The 22,223-nt window shown below is 31.8% G+C and overlaps 2 protein-coding genes across 6 annotated transcripts; both read left to right on the top strand.

Moving 5' to 3' along the window:
- The first annotated feature begins 2,490 nt into the window (after window positions 1-2,490).
- Window positions 2,491-9,231, top strand: LOC105772299 (serine/threonine protein phosphatase 2A 55 kDa regulatory subunit B beta isoform). Of its 5 annotated transcripts, XR_001126684.2 has the most exons (16): window positions 2,491-3,009; window positions 4,015-4,118; window positions 4,248-4,346; window positions 4,458-4,577; window positions 4,750-4,935; window positions 5,076-5,167; window positions 5,458-5,576; window positions 5,897-6,020; window positions 6,154-6,277; window positions 6,435-6,503; window positions 6,617-6,708; window positions 6,798-6,875; window positions 7,005-7,072; window positions 8,120-8,737; window positions 8,864-8,989; window positions 9,117-9,231. XR_001126684.2 is itself a non-coding variant. In XM_012593598.2 (14 exons), exons 1-14 carry the CDS (start codon window positions 2,895-2,897, stop codon window positions 8,260-8,262), a joined length of 1,533 nt encoding a protein of 510 aa, XP_012449052.1. In that variant the 5' UTR covers window positions 2,491-2,894; the 3' UTR covers window positions 8,263-9,231. The 5 variants fall into 5 exon arrangements, 2 of the variants coding, with proteins under 2 accessions (XP_012449052.1, XP_012449053.1); XR_001126682.2 differs by having other exon boundaries at window positions 8,120-8,989; XR_001126683.2 differs by having other exon boundaries at window positions 8,864-9,231.
- A 9,505-nt stretch (window positions 9,232-18,736) lies between these two features.
- Window positions 18,737-21,299, top strand: LOC105772301 (NADH dehydrogenase [ubiquinone] iron-sulfur protein 7, mitochondrial). The gene is made up of 2 exons (XM_012593600.2): window positions 18,737-19,206; window positions 20,923-21,299. Exons 1-2 carry the CDS (start codon window positions 18,758-18,760, stop codon window positions 21,155-21,157), a joined length of 684 nt encoding a protein of 227 aa, XP_012449054.1. The 5' UTR covers window positions 18,737-18,757; the 3' UTR covers window positions 21,158-21,299.
- Window positions 21,300-22,223: the final 924 nt, after the last annotated feature.

Raw genomic sequence — 22,223 nt, forward strand, 5'->3', positions numbered from 1 at the left:
CATCCGAAGTCCCTTAAAATTACAAGTAAAATATTCCAGTCATTTAACAGCTCCACAGATTCCATTCATAAATGTTACATGGTTTACCAAAGAGGAAAATATTCCATTCATATTTTAACCTTCTTTAGACAAAATCAACTTTATCTTACAACTTACAACAAAGACTATACCTTTTCTTTTACATTTTACTTCTTTTATTCATTTTTATAATATTTTAAGTTACTTTTACTAATTTAAATATAAAATATAATTAAATTAATTATAAATAAGCTTTTAACTTGTAAGAAATACCATCAGTATAGATAAGTAAAAGGATATATTATAGACTTTAATTAGAAAAAAGATATTGGGTTTGAACTCAAATCCTTTGGATAATATCAATTGAGGCTGATCATGGGTCGGTTCGAAAAGTGAGAGGGTTTGAGTAAAAATATAAACTCAAAAAATGGGTTTGGGTAAAAAAATAATGCTCGTTTAAAAATTGGGTTAGGCCTCGGGTAAGACATTTTTTTGCCCGGGCTCGGACCGCTCCAAATTCGCAGAAGGACAAACAAATCTAATACTTTTTTTGTTATTTTAATGCTATTTTCTCGTTGCTTTCTCCCTATTTTGCTACCATTTCACTATTATGTTACTACTATTTTATTGTTATTGTTTGAGTATTGTATAACACTAGTTTTATTGTTAATTTTGTTATTATTTTAGAGGTATTTGCTTGTTAAGTTACATTTATCTTAGTGTTATTTATGTATACATATTTAATATTTATTTTAGTGTTTTTGATATATTATATATTTAAAAATTATATAAAAATAATATAAAATGAATTAATACGATCAGATTGGGCCGAATCTAAATTTTAACATTTTTATCTGGACCGAATTTTGAAAAAAATTTAAGCCTATTTTTTGATTGGGGTCCGGGCCTAACAAACGGGCATAATTCTTTAGTTAAGCCCAACCCCTGACTCATAATCACCTCTAATATTATATTTGCTTAGTTTACCTATTTAAAAACACAAAGAATTTTCTCAAAAAAAGACACAGAATATTTTTCCACATTTTTGTTAATTTCAATAAAATAAATTATACATTTTTTGTTCCATTCTAAAAGATCTTTCAAAAGACGAAGATTCTTTCTGCTGATATTTTTTATTTTTGAGTTTTCTTTTTAGGGCTATTGATTAAAGAAAAGCAGAAATTAAAAAGAAAGAAAGGAGAGAGCCTTGTAATCTACGCTAAACATAGCAATGTCCTCAATCTCATCCATAAAGCTGAGAAAACAAAAGTAGACGTCGTTTTATCACCAAATAGGAATAGTTTCCCATCGAATATTTCCAAATCAGTTAAATTAATCACCAAAATACACTCCAGAAAAAGAATATGTCAAATTCTACAAGAGTCCCTTTGCCATGTTTATTTCAGTTAAAACATGCTTTACGAATTCAGTCCTTTTACTTTGTTAGATTTAAAAAATGTAACACTGTTAAAATTTTATTGTTAATTTCAAGTTTATTATAATATTGTTTTTGTTATATGATTACTAAGTGATTTTTCTATTCAAAATATTGCACCAACAAATTAATAAAAAATTTAACGGTGTTCACAACTATACTCGAAATTTAAATTTTAAAAAGTAAAATATAGACTTTATTTTATTAATTTATCAAATAATTTGATGTTGCTTATTTAAAAAATCACACTTCAATAGTAATATATACATTGTTATTGTTTTAAAAATAAAATAAAATTTTGCTTGAAGTAGTGGTCAAAGTTTTTGTCTAACAACTAGATGAAACAGGTTCAAACTATTAACATATTTTATCATTGTTTAAGTCAGTTCAACTCGAAATATGAGTTAAATTTTGTTAAAGTCCACCCATATTTGTAAATAGATAACTCAAACTCATTTTAGATTCCATTTTTTAAATTTTAAAATATATATTTATATCATTTCAATTTAATATTTAATAATTCTATATATTTTATTTATTAAAATTTTATATATAGTCATTTTAACATTTTTTAATGCTTACATTATAATAATATATTATTATATATTTGATTTTTTTACTATAAGCTACATAATATAAAATATTACAAACTTAAAAAACCAGGCTGAGTTGGATCGAACTTAAGTATTAAATGTTCAAGCCCAAGCTCAACTCATATTTTAAATGAATCTAATTTTTTTCCAATCCCTCTAATCTTGTTCAAACCATGATAACATTTATCAAACTATATAAAAATATTAACTTATAGATGTCATATTTTTCAAAAATATTTTTAAAATTATTTGACAAAAATAATAATAAAAATTCATTTCAAAATTGAAAATACACATTTTAAAAACATAAACAAATAAAAATATCAAAGCATATAGTAAGTGCTTAATATTTAAAAAAAACATAGTACAGGGACCTTCCATAAAAATTGACCAGAAAGAAGAAGAGAGAGGGGAGGGGGTCCAATAATCGGCCAAAAAGCTTCGTCGCATTTCCAGCTTCGTCATTATCCTCCAATTTACATTTTTCTTTCTTTCTTCTCTCCCGAATTAAAAGAAACATAAGAGAGTAAACTGTGAAAGTTTTAATTGAAGGAGATAGAGTGGAATCTCGTCGATGTTTATTTTTGTTTAAAAATATATCAAATCCATGTTCATTACCGGTTAGAGAAAAAAAAGAGCGATAAAGGAACACCGATGAATTTTCTTTGTGGAATATATAGATGATCGATCGAGAAGCTTTGCATTTTTCAAATGGAGATTGTTTTAAATCGATGAAGTGTTTCGGTTTTGTTGTGAATCTGAGCGCCAGATCGGCTCGTTGATGCATTGAGTTTGCTTTTTATTTTATTTCGTGAGGTGGAATCGTTTTTTTTTTTTTTGAGACAACGATGAACAACGGCGGCGCTGAAGCAGCCGTGGCTCCGGTGGGAGGGCCACAACCGCTGGAGTGGAAATTCTCGCAGGTGTTCGGAGAGCGAACTGCCGGAGAGGAAATACAGGATGGTACAATATTTGGATTTATTCGATTCGGTTTCTCTTAGAGCTATTCATTATTGATTTTAGAGTTTCATTTTTTTAATCCAAATAGCTACAAGTTTTATTATTTAGTCGTTTTTCCTCATTGCTATTTATTTTCTCGATTGTTTATATTGGTAATACGTGACTTCAATTTGATATAACATTCGGCTGGATTGCATTATAATGTTAGGGTCTAGGTCTAGCTTCACAACTGTTTCAAAGTGTGATATGAAACAACGGTGTGTAAGTTGTGGTTTATCAATTTGTTCCTGTTTTATAATTATCGCTTGAGTTTCAGCTGAGGTTTTTTTTTTTTTGTTCATTGAGTTTCAGCTGAGGTTAGTTGTTATTGACTAAATGATTGAAATTATTAATCAATAAAATGTTATTTCATATATGCTTGGCCGTTGTTTTCCGCAAGTTGTTCTAATTACTAGGGTCTTGGAGTTTGGTGCACAAAAAAAGAAAGGGAAAAAAAGGTATTTAACAAGCCTTTGGTGGCAAGTGACTGAGTTTGCTTGCGTGATTGATGCACTTGACTTTAGGTTGTGATTTCTGGACTAACATGTTCATTGTCAAAGTATACTAGCGTTTATTGCATTATGTCTCTCATTTCGGAGGAGTTGTAGAAAATGGAAAAAGGTCCAAGTGAACTAATCAAATTGTCCGACTTAGAATCTTTCCATGTAAGTGACTAGGTCCATGAATTACTGTCGTTTTTGTCCTGTGGGAAACATATAGTTTCTTTGTGTGAAGCATTTTCAGCTGCGCTGCTATTAAATTTGCTCTTTACGACACCTTCCTTTCATCGTTCTCAATGCTAGGAGGGATTAAATTGATATTTGGTGATATAATTCTCCCTGATGCTCTTTGCTTGGTGATTCTGCTTGTGTGAAGTAAACAGTTATGGGTATGATGTACTTGGTACTTGCTTGTCCTGCATTTCTGATTCCTCTGCTCGCTTCATTACATGGCGCTTTTTTTTTTCAGTTGATATCATCTCCGCTATTGAATTTAATAGAACTGGGGATCACCTTGCTACCGGAGATCGAGGAGGCCGGGTGGTTTTGTTTGAAAGGACAGACACTCAAGATGTATGTTGCTGACTGTTTCCTTCTTTTATATTTCTGAAGCTGTGTTGTTTGTTTCACTCACTGTGTTGCTCCAGTGTTCTGTTCTCATCTTTTGTGGTATGTTCTTTGACAAAACTGAATAATGTGTAGCATGTTGGGCATCGGAGAGATCTAGAGAAGATGGATTATCCAATTAATAGGCACCCTTTATTTCGCTATAAAACAGAGTTTCAGAGCCATGAACCTGAGGTATTTATGTTTGGTTATGCCAGATAAACATAATGAATGTTTGGGTTTACATGCTAAAATATTTTTGGACTTGAATTTCATTGAAATGTCTACGATATTGGTTTAATACAGTTTGACTATCTCAAGAGCTTGGAAATTGAGGAGAAAATTAACAAAATTAGGTGGTGCCAGTCGGCTTACGGTGCTCTTTCTCTTTTGTCGACAAATGACAAAACAATCAAGTTCTGGAAGGTAGGTAAAGGCATCTTTTATATCCTAGATTTTACAATTATAAAGTTGTACACAGATTAGCGTTTATTGTCTTTTTCCAACACTTATGTCCCAAAAGTGGCAGTACAACAAATCTACTCATCTAACCTTGCTATCCGGTTGGTCTTTCTAATGTCATTTCAAACTTGGACAGGTACAAGAGAAGCAGGTAAAAAAAGTATGTGACTTGAATGTGGATTCCACCAAAGCCATGGGAAATGATCCTATTGTTGGTTCAAGTATATCAACAAGCTCCAAACAATACATGGCAAATGGAGGATGCACAAGCAATGACTTTTCATTGCTAAGTGGGGGTTTGCCATCTTTGCGTTTGCCTATGGTAGTTGTTGTCTATCATGAATACTTAAGAAATTATTATGTTATTTTTTTCATTTTTTAATGTTTAGGCTGTGTCTGATACGCCAAATTGTTGTTTATATGGTTTGTTGATCTGACACATAGTGCTTATGTTGTAATTAGGTAACTACTCTTGAGACAAACCTTATGGCCAGATGTCGAAGAATATATTCTCATGCGCATGACTATCATATTAATTCCATATCCAATAACAGGTCTATATACTTATTTGATTGATTTTAGCCACAACTGGCCCCCATCTCCCTCTTATTCCTTGTATATGGACTATGATGTATATCTTGTTTTATTTTCCTTTGAGTTTCTACTTTCTTGGGTTGAATTGTTTACATTTGCTGTCTGTTGGTTGGGAGGTGGGGAGTGCATTTAGAAAGATCATAAACTGAGAGAGAGTAATTTCTCAACTTTTGAACCTGAAATACTTCGTCTTCAAAGCTAGCTCATGATTTTATCAAATACTTATTATTCCTTTCTTCTTTATTTGTAGTGATGGTGAAACTTTTATTTCGGCTGATGACCTGCGAATTAATCTCTGGAACCTGGAAATTAGCAACCAAAGTTTTAACATTGTTGATGTGAAACCTGCAAACATGGAGGATTTGACTGGTGGGGAATCAGTTTTCTAATTGGACATTATGGATTTATATATTTATTTTATATATGTCCTTTATTGCTTATGGGTTGATAGTCTGTTCTTTCTGTTATCCTCATCCTTCTTGCTTTCCTTCTGTTTTTGGTTATCCATCTGCAAAAATTTCTTCCTCTTTTCTACACCCTGCTATTTTTCCTAGTTGACTATCATCATCTCACTCTTTGGGTTTCACAATGTTACTCTTATCAATTTATGGGTGATTCTCTGTAAAATATAATACTCTTATGTAATTTTCATGTTTGCATGATTCATTTGCTTGAGTATATACTTGCAGAGGTGATAACTTCGGCAGAATTTCATCCTATACACTGTAATATGTTAGCTTACAGTAGTTCAAAAGGTTCAATTCGTCTTATTGATATGCGACAGTCTGCATTGTGTGATACCCACAGTAAATTGTAAGTGACCCGTGGTATTTCTGTTTTTTCTTGGTTGATTTATCATTTTAACAGTCATCTTTTGCCGTAAGATAGTTCTGTCGCATTTCCTTGTATTCTTTTTTCTGGTTTTTGAAGTTTCTTGATGGTACAGGTTTGAGGAACAAGAAGCTCCAGGCTCCAGGTCTTTTTTCACAGATATCATAGCATCAATCTCAGACATCAAGTTTGCCAAGGATGGAAGACACATACTAAGTCGTGACTACTTGACCCTTAAGGTTGATATTGTTTTTACGGAATTAATTCTTCTCCTCTTGAATAACACTTTGCCCTTGTGTCGTAGGCATCTGATGCTTGCATAAAAGCTGAGTTCCTATATTTGTTTTCTCCTTCCTCCTTTTCTATTGTTTGGTAACAAGGTTTTCTTTGTGTCAGCTGTGGGACATAAATATGGATTCTGGTCCAGTTGCAACCTTCCAAGTTCATGAATACCTTAGGCCTAAGGTAATGTGTACTTCTAAGGCTCTTCTATTTTGTTTAGATGCTATTTAAAAAGAGACCCTATATTTACCCGTATGATGGATGTTTTTCTGTTATTATTTTGGGACCTTGAGCAGCTTTGTGATTTGTATGAAAATGATTCCATCTTTGATAAATTTGAGTGTTGTCTAAGTGGAGATGGACTTCGAGTGGCTACTGGTTCCTACAGGTACAGTTTTTCTTTTTATTATCTCAAATAAACAGTCAAATATGCCAGGACCTGGACGATACATAACCTAGTGATTTCTGTTATTCCAGCAATCTGTTTCGGGTGTTTGGTTGTTCTGAAGGTAGCAAGGAAGCAACAACACTAGAAGCCAACAAAAACCCCATGAGGTATGTTCCAATATTCTGTTGTAGGTATAATGATTTGAGTAGCTTTTAAAGGAACTTGTTTGACCTTTCTTGGTTTGGAAAATCCTGAATCAAAAGAATGACATTTTTATTTTTGTAATGAATTTCCAGAAGACAAGGTCTGACAGCATCAAGACCTTCAAGATCTCTTGGTAGTCCTTCTGGTGTTGTTAGACGAGGTATGCGTTTCACATTGTTCTTAGAATCCAAAAAGTTTGAGATGTTTTAATCATCGATTTGTGATTTTGCTTGATCATTAGTGAATTAGGATTATAGCCTTCTTTTTTTCCTGCAAAGTATCCAATTTCCAAATTACACTTATACTCGCTAGCTATTCAAGTTCCACTTGAAAAAGAAATTTCTAACTTGATTCAGTTGTTGTTGAGTCAAGCTTGAGCGAACTGAATTTGTTAATACTCAATTCAAGCTGCTCGCTAGCCTAATCAGAGCTTTATTTATACTATATATTTTTAAAATTTTATAATTAAATTAGTATCTTACCCCATATATATGCACTTAAAATCCAGACCCTACTTTTTTTCACTATTTTTTCCTTTAACAGCTGTCATTTTTTCATTCCCCTGTAACACCTCTTTTTCTTCTCAACAAGTCTGCGTCTCCTACTTTTGAAATTTGAATACTGCTTGCTGCCATTTACAATGATTTACTTTCTTTCCTTCTTTCTTTTTCTTAAGCTCTTATATTTTCAGATCTGGGTTTTGTTTTGCTGATACTCAGATTTGATTTCAACTTTGTATTTTGCTTTTGTTATTTGTATTTTGTGTTTTTTCTTTTACTTTTTTATGTAGCTTTGGTTTGGTTTCAACTATTTATTGTAGTTCTGGTAATTCCAGGGAAAAAATCTTTGTCAATACATTGACTAGTAATGTATATAATAACTTCGGTTTGAACACTGATTGCTAATCCTTTTTCCCATCAATTGTTAGCATTTCATATTTCATTATTTTAAGATAAAATTTGTATATGAAACGAGCTCAGACTCAATCTCGAGTATATAAATTGTGCAAACAAGTTTAATCAAGCTGAGCTCGAAGAATTCGATTTATTTTCAACCCAAGTTCAAGCTCAAATGATAGGGTTCGGTTAAGCTTGAACTGAGTTTTGAGTCAAGCTCAAGCTCAGCTTGGCTCGATTACACCCTATGGCTATACTTGAGCTTTGTTTCACATCTTTTTCAGCTATCCATATCTCATCTCATTTTTTAGGGAAAGGAGCAGATAACTCAGCACTTGATGCAAATGGAAATACTTTTGATTTCACAACAAAGTTGCTACACCTAGCATGGCATCCAACTGAAAACTCCATCGCTTGTGCCGCATCAAACAGTTTATACATGTACTATGCGTGAAGATGATCCAATGGAGCTAATGTTTTTTTCCCGGGCAGGGCTTTTGCTGATTGCTTTTTGCTTTGCGCCTTCCTCTCTAATTAATGATGCTGAAGCTGCAGCGGTTTATCACAATACTCTTGGTGATTTATTGAAATTTTCTAGGCTTAAGTATAAAAAAAAAATCTCTTCAATTAAAATTAAATAATTATCCAAGCCCCTATCATTTTATTACAATCAATTAAACATCTATTTTCACTTAATTGACCTCTAGATTGGATGGAAACTGATGATACCTCTAATCAAGGGCTCAATTTGATGGAAATAGATGTTTGAAATTTTAATGAACTGCAATAAAATGATGTGGGCTTGGATGATCATTTGGTTTTAGTTTAGGGACCTTTTTTTATATTTAAGCTAATTTTCTATCATGTCTAATGTCTTCCAAGTTCCAACACCAGAAGTCCAATGTTGCTGTTGTTGATTTGTGGAGGAGGTAAATTGGTCCTTTCATACACATTTAATATTCTTTATAGGGATAGACACAGTGGTATTCCCAGTCTGACTTTGTTTAGTGGGAGAAAATATGATGATTAGCACTCCGTCTACACTTAAACAACAGCTTTTCTAATTATGCTGGAAATGGCAATGGCAATGGCAATGGCAATGACAAGGGAAATGTTGCTGGGTTTTGGAGACCAATGGGGATCTTAAACCCAAATTCCAAGGGGAAAAAAGAGCTATACAGGTGCATCAATTCTCTTTGATATAATTTTAGCCCTTTGTGCTTAAATCTTGTACTATTTCAACTTTAATATGTGTTATGATTATTGTTCTGTTAATTTCTAACTATTTTCCTTTCTCTTCCTCCGTAGCCATAGAATTTGCTGTTTTCTGTTGGTTTTGGGATGAAGTAGAAGCTCTCGTTAAAAACCATTCTCTGTCTGACTCACGTTATCTCCCGAGTTATTTATCTATGATTTTATATTATATTTTAGTTCTTGATATTAATTCAGTTGAAAAATGATTAAAAATCATTTTTTTACAAAATATCAAATGCCATATAGAGTGTCCTTTTATCTTTGAACTTAAAGTATAATTTCAATTAAAGTTATTTTTTTCCGTAATGTTTTGTTTTGTAAATATAAAGTAAGTTTCTGGGTTTGATAAGTTTTTTCTTTTAAGTTGGGCATGCGAGCTTCAAGTCAATAAAGAGTTCTTTTCTATTGTTAATAATTTTATAGAGTGTATCTAGTATCTTTTCAAATTTATGGAAATCAGTAGTAAGTAAAGCATTAATCTTATTTTACCAAAGTAAATCCATGTTTTTTTAGGCAACTTGGGTCCATGCAAGAAAAGATCATATAGTTAAGTATTCTTTTTAGTTTCATTATTAAAGAATGGAACTTTTGTCAAGTATGCTCGTATCACTAAATAAATATTACTAAAATATAACAATTTTGAAGCTTAAACCACCAAATGGTGCTTAAATTATATATTGAAAGCTTATATATTATATAACTAAATAAATATTACTAGAATATAATAATATTGAGGTTTAAACCACAAAATGCTACTTATATTCTGTCTTTTTACATGTTGGTCTATAAACTATTTTAGGTAGATTACATCTAAAGTAACTAAATTATTAGTAAGTTTATGTTTAATCACTCAACTTTAAAAGTTACAAAATAGTCAATGAACTATTTGAAAGTTTTTATTTAAGTCATTGAACTATTCAGAAGCTATTATTTAAGTCACTGAGTTGGTAAGTTTTTTTTTTTTTTTTTTTTAAGTTTAGCTAACGAGCTTTAAGTGATGATTCGGCGATTGGTACGATGGATCAGTACCCATCAATTAGTATAACTTACCTTAAATCCAAATAGATTTGATGGTCAATGTTGAATGTTGGAGAAGAAAGTTAATTGGATTTTGGTTCCTAGATACATGATGTTCAAAGTTGATTCATGAAAAAATTTGAACCGTAAAAAAAGAAGAGTGTAAGCTTTTGATTGGTACAAGAGATGCAAATAGAGAATGTCATACAATAATGATTTTAACAATACAATGATTCAAATAATGTGAATAATTTAGTAACGGCTTTTGTAACTTTTTGAAATCGAGTGACCAAAACATAAACTTATTAATAATTTAGTGACTTTAGGTGTAGTTTATCTAACTATTTTTTTCTTAAGTGGTACTCAAATTATATTGTTATTAAAATTACTTCTTAGAATAATGTAGTATAGATTAGGTATCATTTATAATAAAATAAAATAAAATATAAATTTAATTATATTTAAGAAAATGTGTAATTTAAATAATAATTTATGGTTTTAAGTCTAATTTCAACCAAACAGTAAAATGTACATTTCGTGCCTCTGGCCTTTTTGTACAAGCATTGCTAGCGTTTGCAGCACATAGAAGGACAATATGTTCCACTCCCATTCAACCAAAAGACTTGGAATAAAGTAGGGTGGAAAGTAGAGGTGATCATGGGTTGGGCTACTCGGCCCGGCCCAATGACTCACCCAAAAAATAGGAGGGTTCGGGTAAAAATATAGGTCCGAAATATGGGTTTGGGTAAAAAAATGAGGCCCGTTTAAAAAACGGGCCGGGCCTCATAAATTTTTTTGGCCCGGGCCCGGCCTAGCCCAAATTATATATTAAATATATATATTTGATTAAAAATCAAATATATATATTTAATATATATAAAATATATATTTAATATGGGCCGGGCCGGGCCGGGCTCATGCTTAGCAATTTTTACAGGCCGGGCTTTGATAAATTTTTAGGCACATGTTTCGGGCTGAGCTTGGGCCTAGAAATGGGCCTAAAATTTTGTCTGGGCCCGGCCCGAACCTGGACTGGCTCGACTCATGATCACCTCTAGTGGAAAGGGTGGAAAAATGGAAAATTGAAGGAATAAAAAACAAGAAATTTGGAAAATATAATTTATCTTTTCATATTTATATTTGATACGAAAGGTAAGAGAATTAAAAGAAAATATTCAACTCTTATTATAAGTGAATTTCTAAAGATTCTTTTGATTTTTAAAATTTTAGAAATCATTTTATTTTTAGTGTTAATATCAAAATAAAATAGGATATATGTGGTATGAAAATGAGGAATTTATTCTCTTCTTTTCTAAAAAATGCTTTTTTCTATTGCTTGGTATTGTTAAAAATGAGAGGAAAAATATAAAACTTTTAAAAATGCATAATTTTAAATTGATATGCATATTTCTTTCATTTTCTATATTTTATCATTATAATTTGGGAGAATTTGGTTTTATGCATTAAAATGAAAAGTTGAATCTCACTTATTTATTTCCTCACTTTTCTTTCCAACTAATTTTTTTTACACTTTTCATTTTTCTTTCTATCTTATTATTTTTCCACTCAATCAAATACATCTAAGAAAACACTGCTCCTGGTAAAAATGCTAGCTCAAATAAGCAATAAGTGGAAAAAAAACCTTTTGTATGTTTTTGAAAAAAATTAAAATGATATGTTTTATGTCTATTTTTTATTTCAATAAGAAAATAAATTTAAATATATCTTTACGTTCCTTTCTCTACTACACAACAAGTACCTTAACTTAAAAAAGTTAAAAAAAAAACACTACAAGTAAATATTAAGATTTTACTTTCTCCTAATCTTTTACAAAATACTATTTTTCCTTTTATGAAATTTATAAAAGATATTTTTAATATAATTAATTAATTAAATAAAATGTTGGTTTATAATATTAACTAAAAATGCAAAAAATAATAGTTTGAAGCTTTTATTTTATTTAAAGTATATGGAAAATTTTGTCGAGATTTAGATAAGAAATTCGTTGAGATAATTTTACTTGAATATTACTTTGGATGAACAAGACTATACTCGGATCATAAGGCAAATGACGGCACTTATAGCTATAAAAATACAAAAATAAATAAAAATTACAAAGTTGTAGGAGATTTAATAATTTTATAAGAATTTTAGTAATTTACATGATAAGAAATTCATTAATTTTTTTGAATTAATGATTTTATAAAAACTTTAGTAATTTTTGTTAATATTTAGTATTTTTTATAAAGAAATCAATAAATATAAAATTATATAAATTTGACCTCTCCACCTTTCCTAGCCGAGCCGAGCCGAGCCTAGCCTAGCCTAGCCTAGCCAGGCGTGCTTGCTAACAAATTCAAACTACTACTAAGGCTGTGTTTGATAGGGGGAAAACCAATTCCGGAATTGGTTTTACACATTTTCCAGTGTTTGATAGCAGGAAAATATTTTCCTTTTGTAAAACCAATTCCAAGACACGGGAAAAGCTATTACAAAATTGGGGAAAATGTCTTACACCCTTCATTTCGGTAAGACATTTTCCATATTCTCTAGCCTTCTAAAACCTTCATTCCTTCATTTCCTTCCATTTCCAAACCCCACAAGATCTGTCATTGATTTTCCCCACAATCGTTCTCTCCACCACCATTTCATCGGATCTATGGGAAATTTCGTAAGACATCTGGATTTTATTTTCTGCTTTTTGTTTCGGGTGCATTTACTTTTTGTTTACGTATGCATTTCGGATTCGCATATATACCGGTGTATGTGAAAGTTGGAGTAGCAGATTCCTCTATCATTGATAACATGTGAATGTATTTGCTTTGCGTCATTAGGTATAGTCCTATCGAATGTGCATTTATATTTATAAAAAAGTCGGTATGTAAAGCAAAACTCCTTCAATTTGGAATTGAATAAGCGGCTTGCGATATGGAGAAAGGTTCTTATGATTTCTTTCACCCTAATACTCATGCAAGGGAGGGATTTGCACGGTTAAAATCCAAAGAATATGACGACATGATCTTTAACATAGATCCATCTATTAACAAACTTTGTTGGAATTATAGAGTCAGTTGATGGTCTTAAAACTTTGCTTTCTTCTCAGATACAAAATAGACTAAAAGTTCTTTATTATTCTCAAATGACAAATGCATCACTATTAAAACCACACACTAACGATAAACAAAACACTAGAAATCGACATCCTTTTCCATACGAGTGGTGGAATGATCACAAGCGGTATTCCCAAGTTCCTCCGATCATATCTTTCATTTTCCTAAATCAAAGCCCACCCGATGGTCCCAATAACTTCTTGATTCCGATTTACGCTCTGCAGATTAACCTTGTTGGGAACTTAATGTTGAACTTGATTACGAGGTTACCTCTTTTCGATAGGTCTTTGGGAATTGGCATACCTTCCTTCGGGACTACCTCCTCATAGTTTGGATGGATCACACTGTTGATGGGGATGTTCAAGCTCCTTCCATCCAATGTTGTAAGATGAACAGTGTAGCTGTTAATGCTTGACCGCCAATGATATCTTTTGCGTGACAACCAGGTCATTGCCATCGCGTGTGAATGTGCTGTGAGGTTTTTCATCGATTATGAAAACAAGATCTGCAAGGATTGTGTTTGGTTGTTCGTTTCCTTTCTCATGTGTAGTTAAACTCTCACATACACTTTGGTATATATCTGAATCTGCTACTCCAACTTTCGTTGTTATAGGAGATAGCTTCAGCTTTTTTCTCTCTACTCTTTCTTTTCACTCCAGATCTATGGGATAGCTCGGATCATTGCGTTATTATTTATGAACAAAGTCATGTGAGTTATTTCTTCTAAGAAAATTTGGGATACCCAAAGGAGAGTAGACAAATTAAAGATTACCCTTTGCTTAAATGGTTCTAAGAATTAATTTAATGTTGGTAGTGCAAGTGTGATGAAAAGTTGGCATATACATGTCTCACACCAAGTATACCTGAAAAATGCCTACAAAATCCCCTAAAGAAACTGCTACTACTGCTGCAAACATATTTGTGTTAGTTGGGAGGGGTGTGGGTTAGGGTTAAGTTATTTCCTGTATTTATGTTGTATACATTAAGAAATTTTAACATAGTTGATTGCATCTGAGTCGAAAGAGATAGAAAGAAGGAAGTTGATAGGTTGCATTCGGTTTGGCCAAGTAAAAAATCCAACCCTACAACCACAACCACATCAAATTTGTATAGATTCTCATTTTGGGAAAATTTAGGGCACATTCGTTTGTTTGGTAGGTTACACCAGAAGGCCTTGCCCACTAATTTCCATCCCAATCCTAAATTGCATAAATGAAGTTCACATCTGTTTGTGGCAACTGTCTCTATCTCTTTCAAACACTAATACATTGGCATGGAATGGCTGAATCAATTAGCAAGGGTTTTGTTAATTAAACTTTGAACTCATTATTTAGGGTTAGTATGTTTTGACAGTAAAAATAAGTTTGAATTATATGTAGATACTACTTACGGCTTTTGGATATTTTATATAATAATTGCCTTTAAAAATAAGTTAATTTTTTTTAAAGAAACTAATCATAAATTATGAATAATTATTTTTCTTTTACTTCCATTCACACGAGCGAAGTTCACATGTTTTTAGCTCATAATTCTACAGATTATTGTTAATATGGTAATGAGAGTTGTTGAGGATGATTATTGTTAATATTATATCAGGAATTATGGATGAAATGTTGGAGTTTTTAATTAATACCGATATAAATTTAATTATTATAGAAGTGAAAAGATAAAAACATGTGATGTTGTCTTTAATTTATACAAGTTGGATGTAATTGTGTTAAAATAAACTGTTGAAGATGACCCAATTTTTGTATGTTTATTGATTTGGATTTTGATTATGTTTATTGATGATGGCAAGACTGATGTTGTCTTAGCTTCTATTTTTTATTGCTCCTAACGGTTCTAATTTCTTTGTATGCTTGACCTCCAGCTGTATAGTTCTTGCTGTCCTAGCCTCTACCTCAGCATTCGTACTCGTGTTGGTGGCCTTGGTCGATATTTTCATAAGAGGTTTGTGGTGTGCTTGATTTATGATAAGCCTTCTAATATGCATTTGTGGTTGTTATAATTCGGTTCAAGTGAATTAAATGGTTGTTATGTACATTTTTCCTGTAATTTGTTGGGAAATGGCGTTGATGAGTCATTATATTTATGATAAGACCTGATATTTTTGTTAATTATGTCCAAATTTTAATCGTATATATAGCAATTGTAGCAAATGCACTTAAACATTATTTATTTTTAAAAAGTAATCAATTTATAATTTAAAAATTATAAAAATAGAAATAAAAAATTTATAACATTGTCAAATTTTTTGTTTATATTGAAATAAAAAAGAAAACACACTTGATAGCAATTGAAGTATTTAAAACTCTTTTATATTTTAAAAAGAGGCATCAACATTTATAGCTTTTGAGCAATATATTTTAAGTGATCTTAACTTTATAAAATCATGATCAATATATTTTAATAACTTTATAAAACATATTATTAACTATGATCAATATATAACAAATACATGAAAGATATTTTAAGTCATGGTAACTTTAATACATGATCAATATATTTAAAACTCTTGCACCAATTGAAGTATTGTATTAACTATGATCAATATTTAAGTGCTACTTTAAAAAAATTATTATTGGGCAATTACAATTAGCTTGATATGTATGTATGCACTTTTTTACTCATGGTAACTTTATGTGATCTTATGAAAATATTGCATCTTTTGTAGTAATGATCATATATTTGCCTATGTTATTTTGTGTAGATGGATCGTAATCAAAATCAAATGGCAATTGCCGGAGTTGTGGCTTCAGTTTTAGCTTTTGGGGCTCTTTGGATTAAAAAATTAGAAACTAGGAAGAAAATTGCTTCTCGCCCTCGTGTGAATCGAGATTATGAAAGAGAAAACTATATTAATAGTATTTTATATAGTGGTGACCAGCATTGCATTGATATAATAAGGATGAGACCGATCGCCTTTTTTAATTTATGTGATATTCTTAGTACGAATAATTTGTTACAATCATCTAAATCATCGATATTAGGGAGCAAGTAGTTATATTTTTACATATAATTGGTCATAATGTAAGGTTTCGAGTGATTGGATCTAGATATTATAGATCAATTCAGACAGTTCACCATTACTTTAGGGTTGTATTGAGAGCTATTTTGAAATTGTATAGACTAGTTATTAGATTACCTGATGAGTGAACTCCTAGTGAAATTAGAAACAATCCAAGGTTTTATCCTTATTTTAAAGATTGTATTGGAGCATTAGATGGAACTCATATTCGTGCATCCGTTCCACTTAGCATGCAAGGAAGATTTCGTAGCCGTAAAGGGGGGACGACACAAAATGTATTGGCTGCCATTACATTTGATTTGAAATTTGCCTATGTTCTAGCTGGTTGGGAAGGTAGTGCACATGATTCTCGTATCTTAAGTGATGCACTTTCACGTCTAAGAGGATTAAGAATTCCAGAAGGTAATATTTATCACAAATAGTTCCAATAAGCTCATAGTTTATCAGTATTAATTACGTATTGTAAAATTGTAGGTAAATATTATCTTGCTGATGCTGGATATGGCATCCGAATTGGATGTATTACCCCATATCGTGGTGTCCGATATCATTTAAAGAGTTTGGTGTGAAGGGCCTGAAAATGCAAAGGAACTCTTTAATTTTCGACATTCATCATTACGGATCACCGTTGAACGTGTTTTGGGATTTTAAAGAAACGGTTTCGTGTATTAGATCTTTGAACCATTTTGGAATTTTCAAACTCAAGTAGATATAGTTTTGGCTTGTTGTATCATTCATAATCATATAATGGGAGTTGATCCTAGTGATTTACTTAATCAAGGATTATACGAGGAGTCCGAGTTTGATTCGATAATACAAACTCTCACGAGCGAGAAGAAAGACAAGAAGCAAGAGAATGGTGCGCTAAGAGAGATGAGATTGCGAAACTATGTGGACTGATTACATGGCTAGAAATATTAGGTAGATTTAGGCTTAGGGTTATTATTTCTATGTTATGTATGTTTTAGATGATGTTTTTTTGTAAATGTTGGTTGGATAATAACATTGTCGATTTTAGATTGTTGGATTTTGATATATGTCTTGAATTGGTTAGATATTGATTATGTTTTAACATTGTTGGATATTGAATTGATTATTATGTTTTAAGCTTGTTGGATATTGAAATTATTGACAATGACAATTATTTAATGTAGAATGGGTAAGGGCAACAAAGAAGGGACCTCCAAGCAATTCGTGGACAAAACCGATGGAACATGTTTTCCTTGAAATTCTAGCAGAGGAGGCTCGAAAAGGAAATAAGCCTTCTAATACTTTCAAATCAGTTTCTATTAATCGAGTTGTTGACGCCATTTCTTCTAGATTCCAAGTCCAATGCGATACAAAGCACGTGGAAAATCATTTGAGGACAGTAAAAAACCAGTGGCAGATTATATGCAAAATTCGAGGTGAAAGTGGTTTTGGATGGGATGATAACATGAAAATGATCACATGTGATAGAGCGACATACGATGCAATGATGATGGTAATATATGTATATATATGTTAAGTATATTTCAATTGTTTTTACTTGTTATTCTAATTGTGTATAATATCCAATGACACACAAGAAGTATGAACCATTTTGAATAAAAGCATTGATCATTATGATGAAATGGTCGTGGTTGTTGGCAAAGATATGGCAACAGGGAGTTTTGCGAACATTTCTTGACATAGATTTGGATGATGATAATGAAGATTCAATGCACAGTAGATCATGCGACAATGAAGAGGTCAAGAGGTAAGAACAAATGTATCTTCATCTCGCACATCCAAACATAAAAGAAAAAGTGGTCAAGAAAGTCTCGTTGATGAACAAATTAAATTTGTGGGTGACCAACTTGGCGAAATTGCTAATGCTTTGAAACAATTTATTGCCGACAAGACAGCACAGCTTTACGAACAAGTGATGTAGATGCAGGAAGAAGGATTTGATGATGAATTCTTGTGTTCTGTGTGTGATTATCTAGGGAGTCATGAATCAGAGGCCAAAATGTTTTTAGTTAAAAGTAAGAAGCATAGAAAAATTTGGCTTCAAAAATTTTCTCGTTGAAGATATTGATACTTTTATATGGTGTAATATTATGCACTTGGACAATGTTGTTACTATGTGGTGTACTACTAATTATGTATTTGGATAATATTATTTCTAGTACTCATTATGGTTTCGAAGCAATTTATAATTATTCAATATTCTTACTAGTACTCATTGTGGATAATATTTTTCAACTTATAACGATCAATATTGTAGCTTATTATTGAGTATTATTATAAATAAATCATTGCAATATATGTAAAAATAATTTAAAATATAAAATTTATTAATATATATTAATATATGTAAAAACAACTTTTCCGAAAATATTTTGAAATCATCAAACAATGAGAAAATATTTTACACAGATTTAATCAAACACTAGAAAATATTTTTCAGTAAGTCATTTTACAGAAAAATAAAATATTTTCCAGAAATCATTTTATAGAAAATATTTTACGGCCAATCAAATAGACCCTAAAACCAAACGATAAGCAGCAGCAGTAACATGAGCCCAGAATTGAGAATTGTCACCGAATCAAAGCTCTCCCAAATTTCTAAAACTCACCGACCCATGTCCCTAATCACCCGAGCCACCGCCAATCGCCTGCCCCACCTCCTCTTCGCACAGCGGGCTCTTTCTTCCTCCTCCGCCACCCCAACCACTTATGTTCGCCCTTCTCCTCCTCCTTCTGCCTCCGGTCCTCCCCCCGGCATCTCCAAGACCGCCGAATACGTGATCTCCAAGGTCGATGACCTCTTGAACTGGGCCCGTCGTGGTTCCATCTGGCCCATGACCTTCGGCCTTGCTTGCTGCGCTGTTGAAATGATGCACACCGGCGCTTCTCGCTATGATTTCGATCGCTTTGGTGTCATTTTCAGGCCTAGTCCTCGCCAATCCGATTGCATGATCGTTGCTGGCACTCTCACTAATAAAATGGCCCCTGCTCTCCGCAAGTATGTTACAATCTCATTTCTTTCTTAGTATTTTATTTAGCTCAAAATCTGTTGCCTTTGTAGTTTGATAATGTTTGAGATTTAAAACGTTAAAACTTTTAAAAAAAATTCTATTACTATTTAAATTATAGTCTAAGTGCCAATGAGGCGGCTTAATGGCAAGGCATCGGGAAATTTGAGGTCTAGTTTCATTTTCTATCATGTGGTGTACTGTGGTTTGTTAGTTTGAGTTCAATTTGCTTATGAAATTATAGTATGGGTGTATGGATTGTAAATTTTGATGGAAAATTATCAATAATTAGATTAGGATTTTTAAATAAAAATTAAGAGATTTAATTTTTATGTTTTAAGTAAATGATTAAGTTTACTTTTATCCTACCATGTGTGTGGGTGTTCTGGTTTGTCGATTTGATTCCGATTAGTACTTGTAATGATCGATTCCGACGGGTTTTGATTGTATTTTATTGTAATTTAGTATGTTTGTTAAGTTCATAATATGAGTGGATTGATGATAAGTTTTGATGGAAACTATATTAGGATTTTTAAATAAAAAGGTAAGAGATTTAATTTTCAATTTTGTAGGTATATGAATAAGTCTCAAATTCATTCAAATACAGGGATTTGCAGCATATTTCAACTTCAATCTAAGAATTTAATAGTCCTTTTCTTTCCATCTCTATATTTTAGGTTTGGAAGCTCTTTAGTTTTGTTTTGTGCAGTCCAAACAATTGTTTTATCTCATTGTTACATTTTTGGGCTAATTAATACAGGCTTAATTGCAATTTTAATTCATAAAAACTCCATTTGTCAAGGAAATATTTAGATGATCCTATCTTTTTAATCATGTAAAATTATAAATTGATTTGTGACTGAATTCCAATGATGCTAGCTCTTTCCTTTGATTCAAGTTGGGAGCAAATTTCAAATACTGAAAGATCATAATAATATCTCTGAATTTATGGATTTTTATTTGGAATATGGTAGATAAAATAAGAATGATATGAAATCCACCTGAGGTTGTTTCTTCTTCAGTCTATACATTGCCATCTTTGTGCTCCTTTACATAAAACATTGTGCTTGCTACTCCGACTTTGTATTAGTCTATTGAACTTTTCAGCTTCCTTCTGATTTTGAGGAAATTGTTGAAGAGTCAAGAAGATGAAGAACTATGATTACAACAATTTTTATCTGTGATCTTTCAAGCCCTTATTTTGGTTGGCTGAACATTGATTTTAAAGGTTTAATTGTAAAGCCTGAAGTTCAATTTGGAGCTACCTTGAATTGTTTTGAATAAGTTTGTGTGATCTACCTGGTTTGTTATGTTAGTAGTTAGGTTCACAAATTATAAACAGATTACTTAACATTGATGTTTGCTCTATTGAACTTTTATATAACTAGTTTCTTGTGTGTCTAGTCGTAAAAAGCTACATAATACCTTGGCAGAGCTTGTCATGTTTGAGTCGTGGTTGAGTCTGATTAGGACCATAGGCTTAATGTGTGATGGTGAATTATGCAAAGGTTGTTTCAATGGTGGTTTGGCATTTTGATTTGTTCCTCTTGTGTTGTGCCAAATAAACACCTTATTTTTTTACCAATGCTGTTGGTTCGTTCTCTTCTCTCTACTGCTTCCCTTCTGTTTCCTGTTATTTTCCTGTTTCAGTTGTACAAATTTGATTGAGCTTTGGTAATTTGATCACCCTATTGTAATTTTTGCAGGGTTTACGACCAAATGCCAGAGCCCAGGTGGGTTATTTCTATGGGAAGTTGTGCAAACGGTGGAGGATACTACCACTACTCGTACTCCGTTGTTAGAGGTTGCGACAGAATTGTCCCTGTTGACATCTATGTCCCTGGTTGCCCACCCACTGCCGAGGCATTACTGTACGGAGTTCTTCAATTGCAGAAAAAGATCAACCGCCGCAAGGATTTCCTCCATTGGTGGTCCAAATAAAGTATCAGAAGTTGCTTCTGGGCTACTTTTTTGGACCCCACTGTTAAGAACAAATAAACTAGTTCTCTGCTGAAATGAAATGTAGATGGAGATGATTGTTAAGCTGGTTTTAAATATAATGTCCGCTTGAGTTTTCCACAAATCAGGCTTGTGTTACATGTTTTTGGTGACTACCTCTTCTTGTGTTTGACTACTTGTGCTATTGATCAAAGAATGTTTAAGCTTGTGAAAAATGTTTTTAGAAAGTGATTTTGAAGTCAACTAAGAAGTTGGTTGGTTAACTGGGAAGATGCTTGTCGGTGGTTTTTTCAATATTTTTTATTTTTATTTTTTTGGAATTGAGGTGTTCTTAAAACTAATACATGATTTTTTAATTAAAAAAATTAACCTACAATAATAATAATAATGTTAAATCAATACTAAAGTAGCTTAGTGATGTTTTGTTTAAACAATCCACAAAATCAGCTTAATGGAAATTAAATAGATTTATTTAAAATGAATGTCGCCCCTTCTTCAAGTTGAGGACTCAACCAATATGTTTTAATAATTATCAAATTATTGATTTTCGCTTCATTTCATTATTCATTTTACAATAATTAATTAAAAGGTGAAGCCACATTCGCACTTTTTTTTATCCGAATTAATCTTTGAACTTGACAATTATTCTCATATAGGGGTTTAAATTTTTCTTGGTCTAAGTTGATTTTTGAACTCCGCAATTGTTCTTTCATAGGATTTGAATTTTTTTGTCCAAATTAATTTTTGAACTTGTCGATTAATCTCATATTGGGGTTTGAATTTTTTTTTCAAATTAATTCTTGATATTTCCTTGAAAACCTTAAAGTTTAGGCCTCAAAGTGAGAACAGCTGTCAAGTTCAAGTCTCAATCTAGGAACAATTGTCAAATTCAGGGATTAATTTGAACCAAAAAAAAAGTTCAAACTCCAATGTGAGAACAATTACCAAGTTCAAGCTCTAATATAAGAACAATTATCAAGTTTAGGGATTAACTTGGATAAAAAAAAGTTTCAACCCTTATGTAGGAGTTGTTGCCAAGTTCATACCT

This window comes from Gossypium raimondii, chromosome 6 (assembly GCF_025698545.1).
Source record: "Gossypium raimondii isolate GPD5lz chromosome 6, ASM2569854v1, whole genome shotgun sequence".
NCBI lineage: Eukaryota > Viridiplantae > Streptophyta > Magnoliopsida > Malvales > Malvaceae > Gossypium > Gossypium raimondii.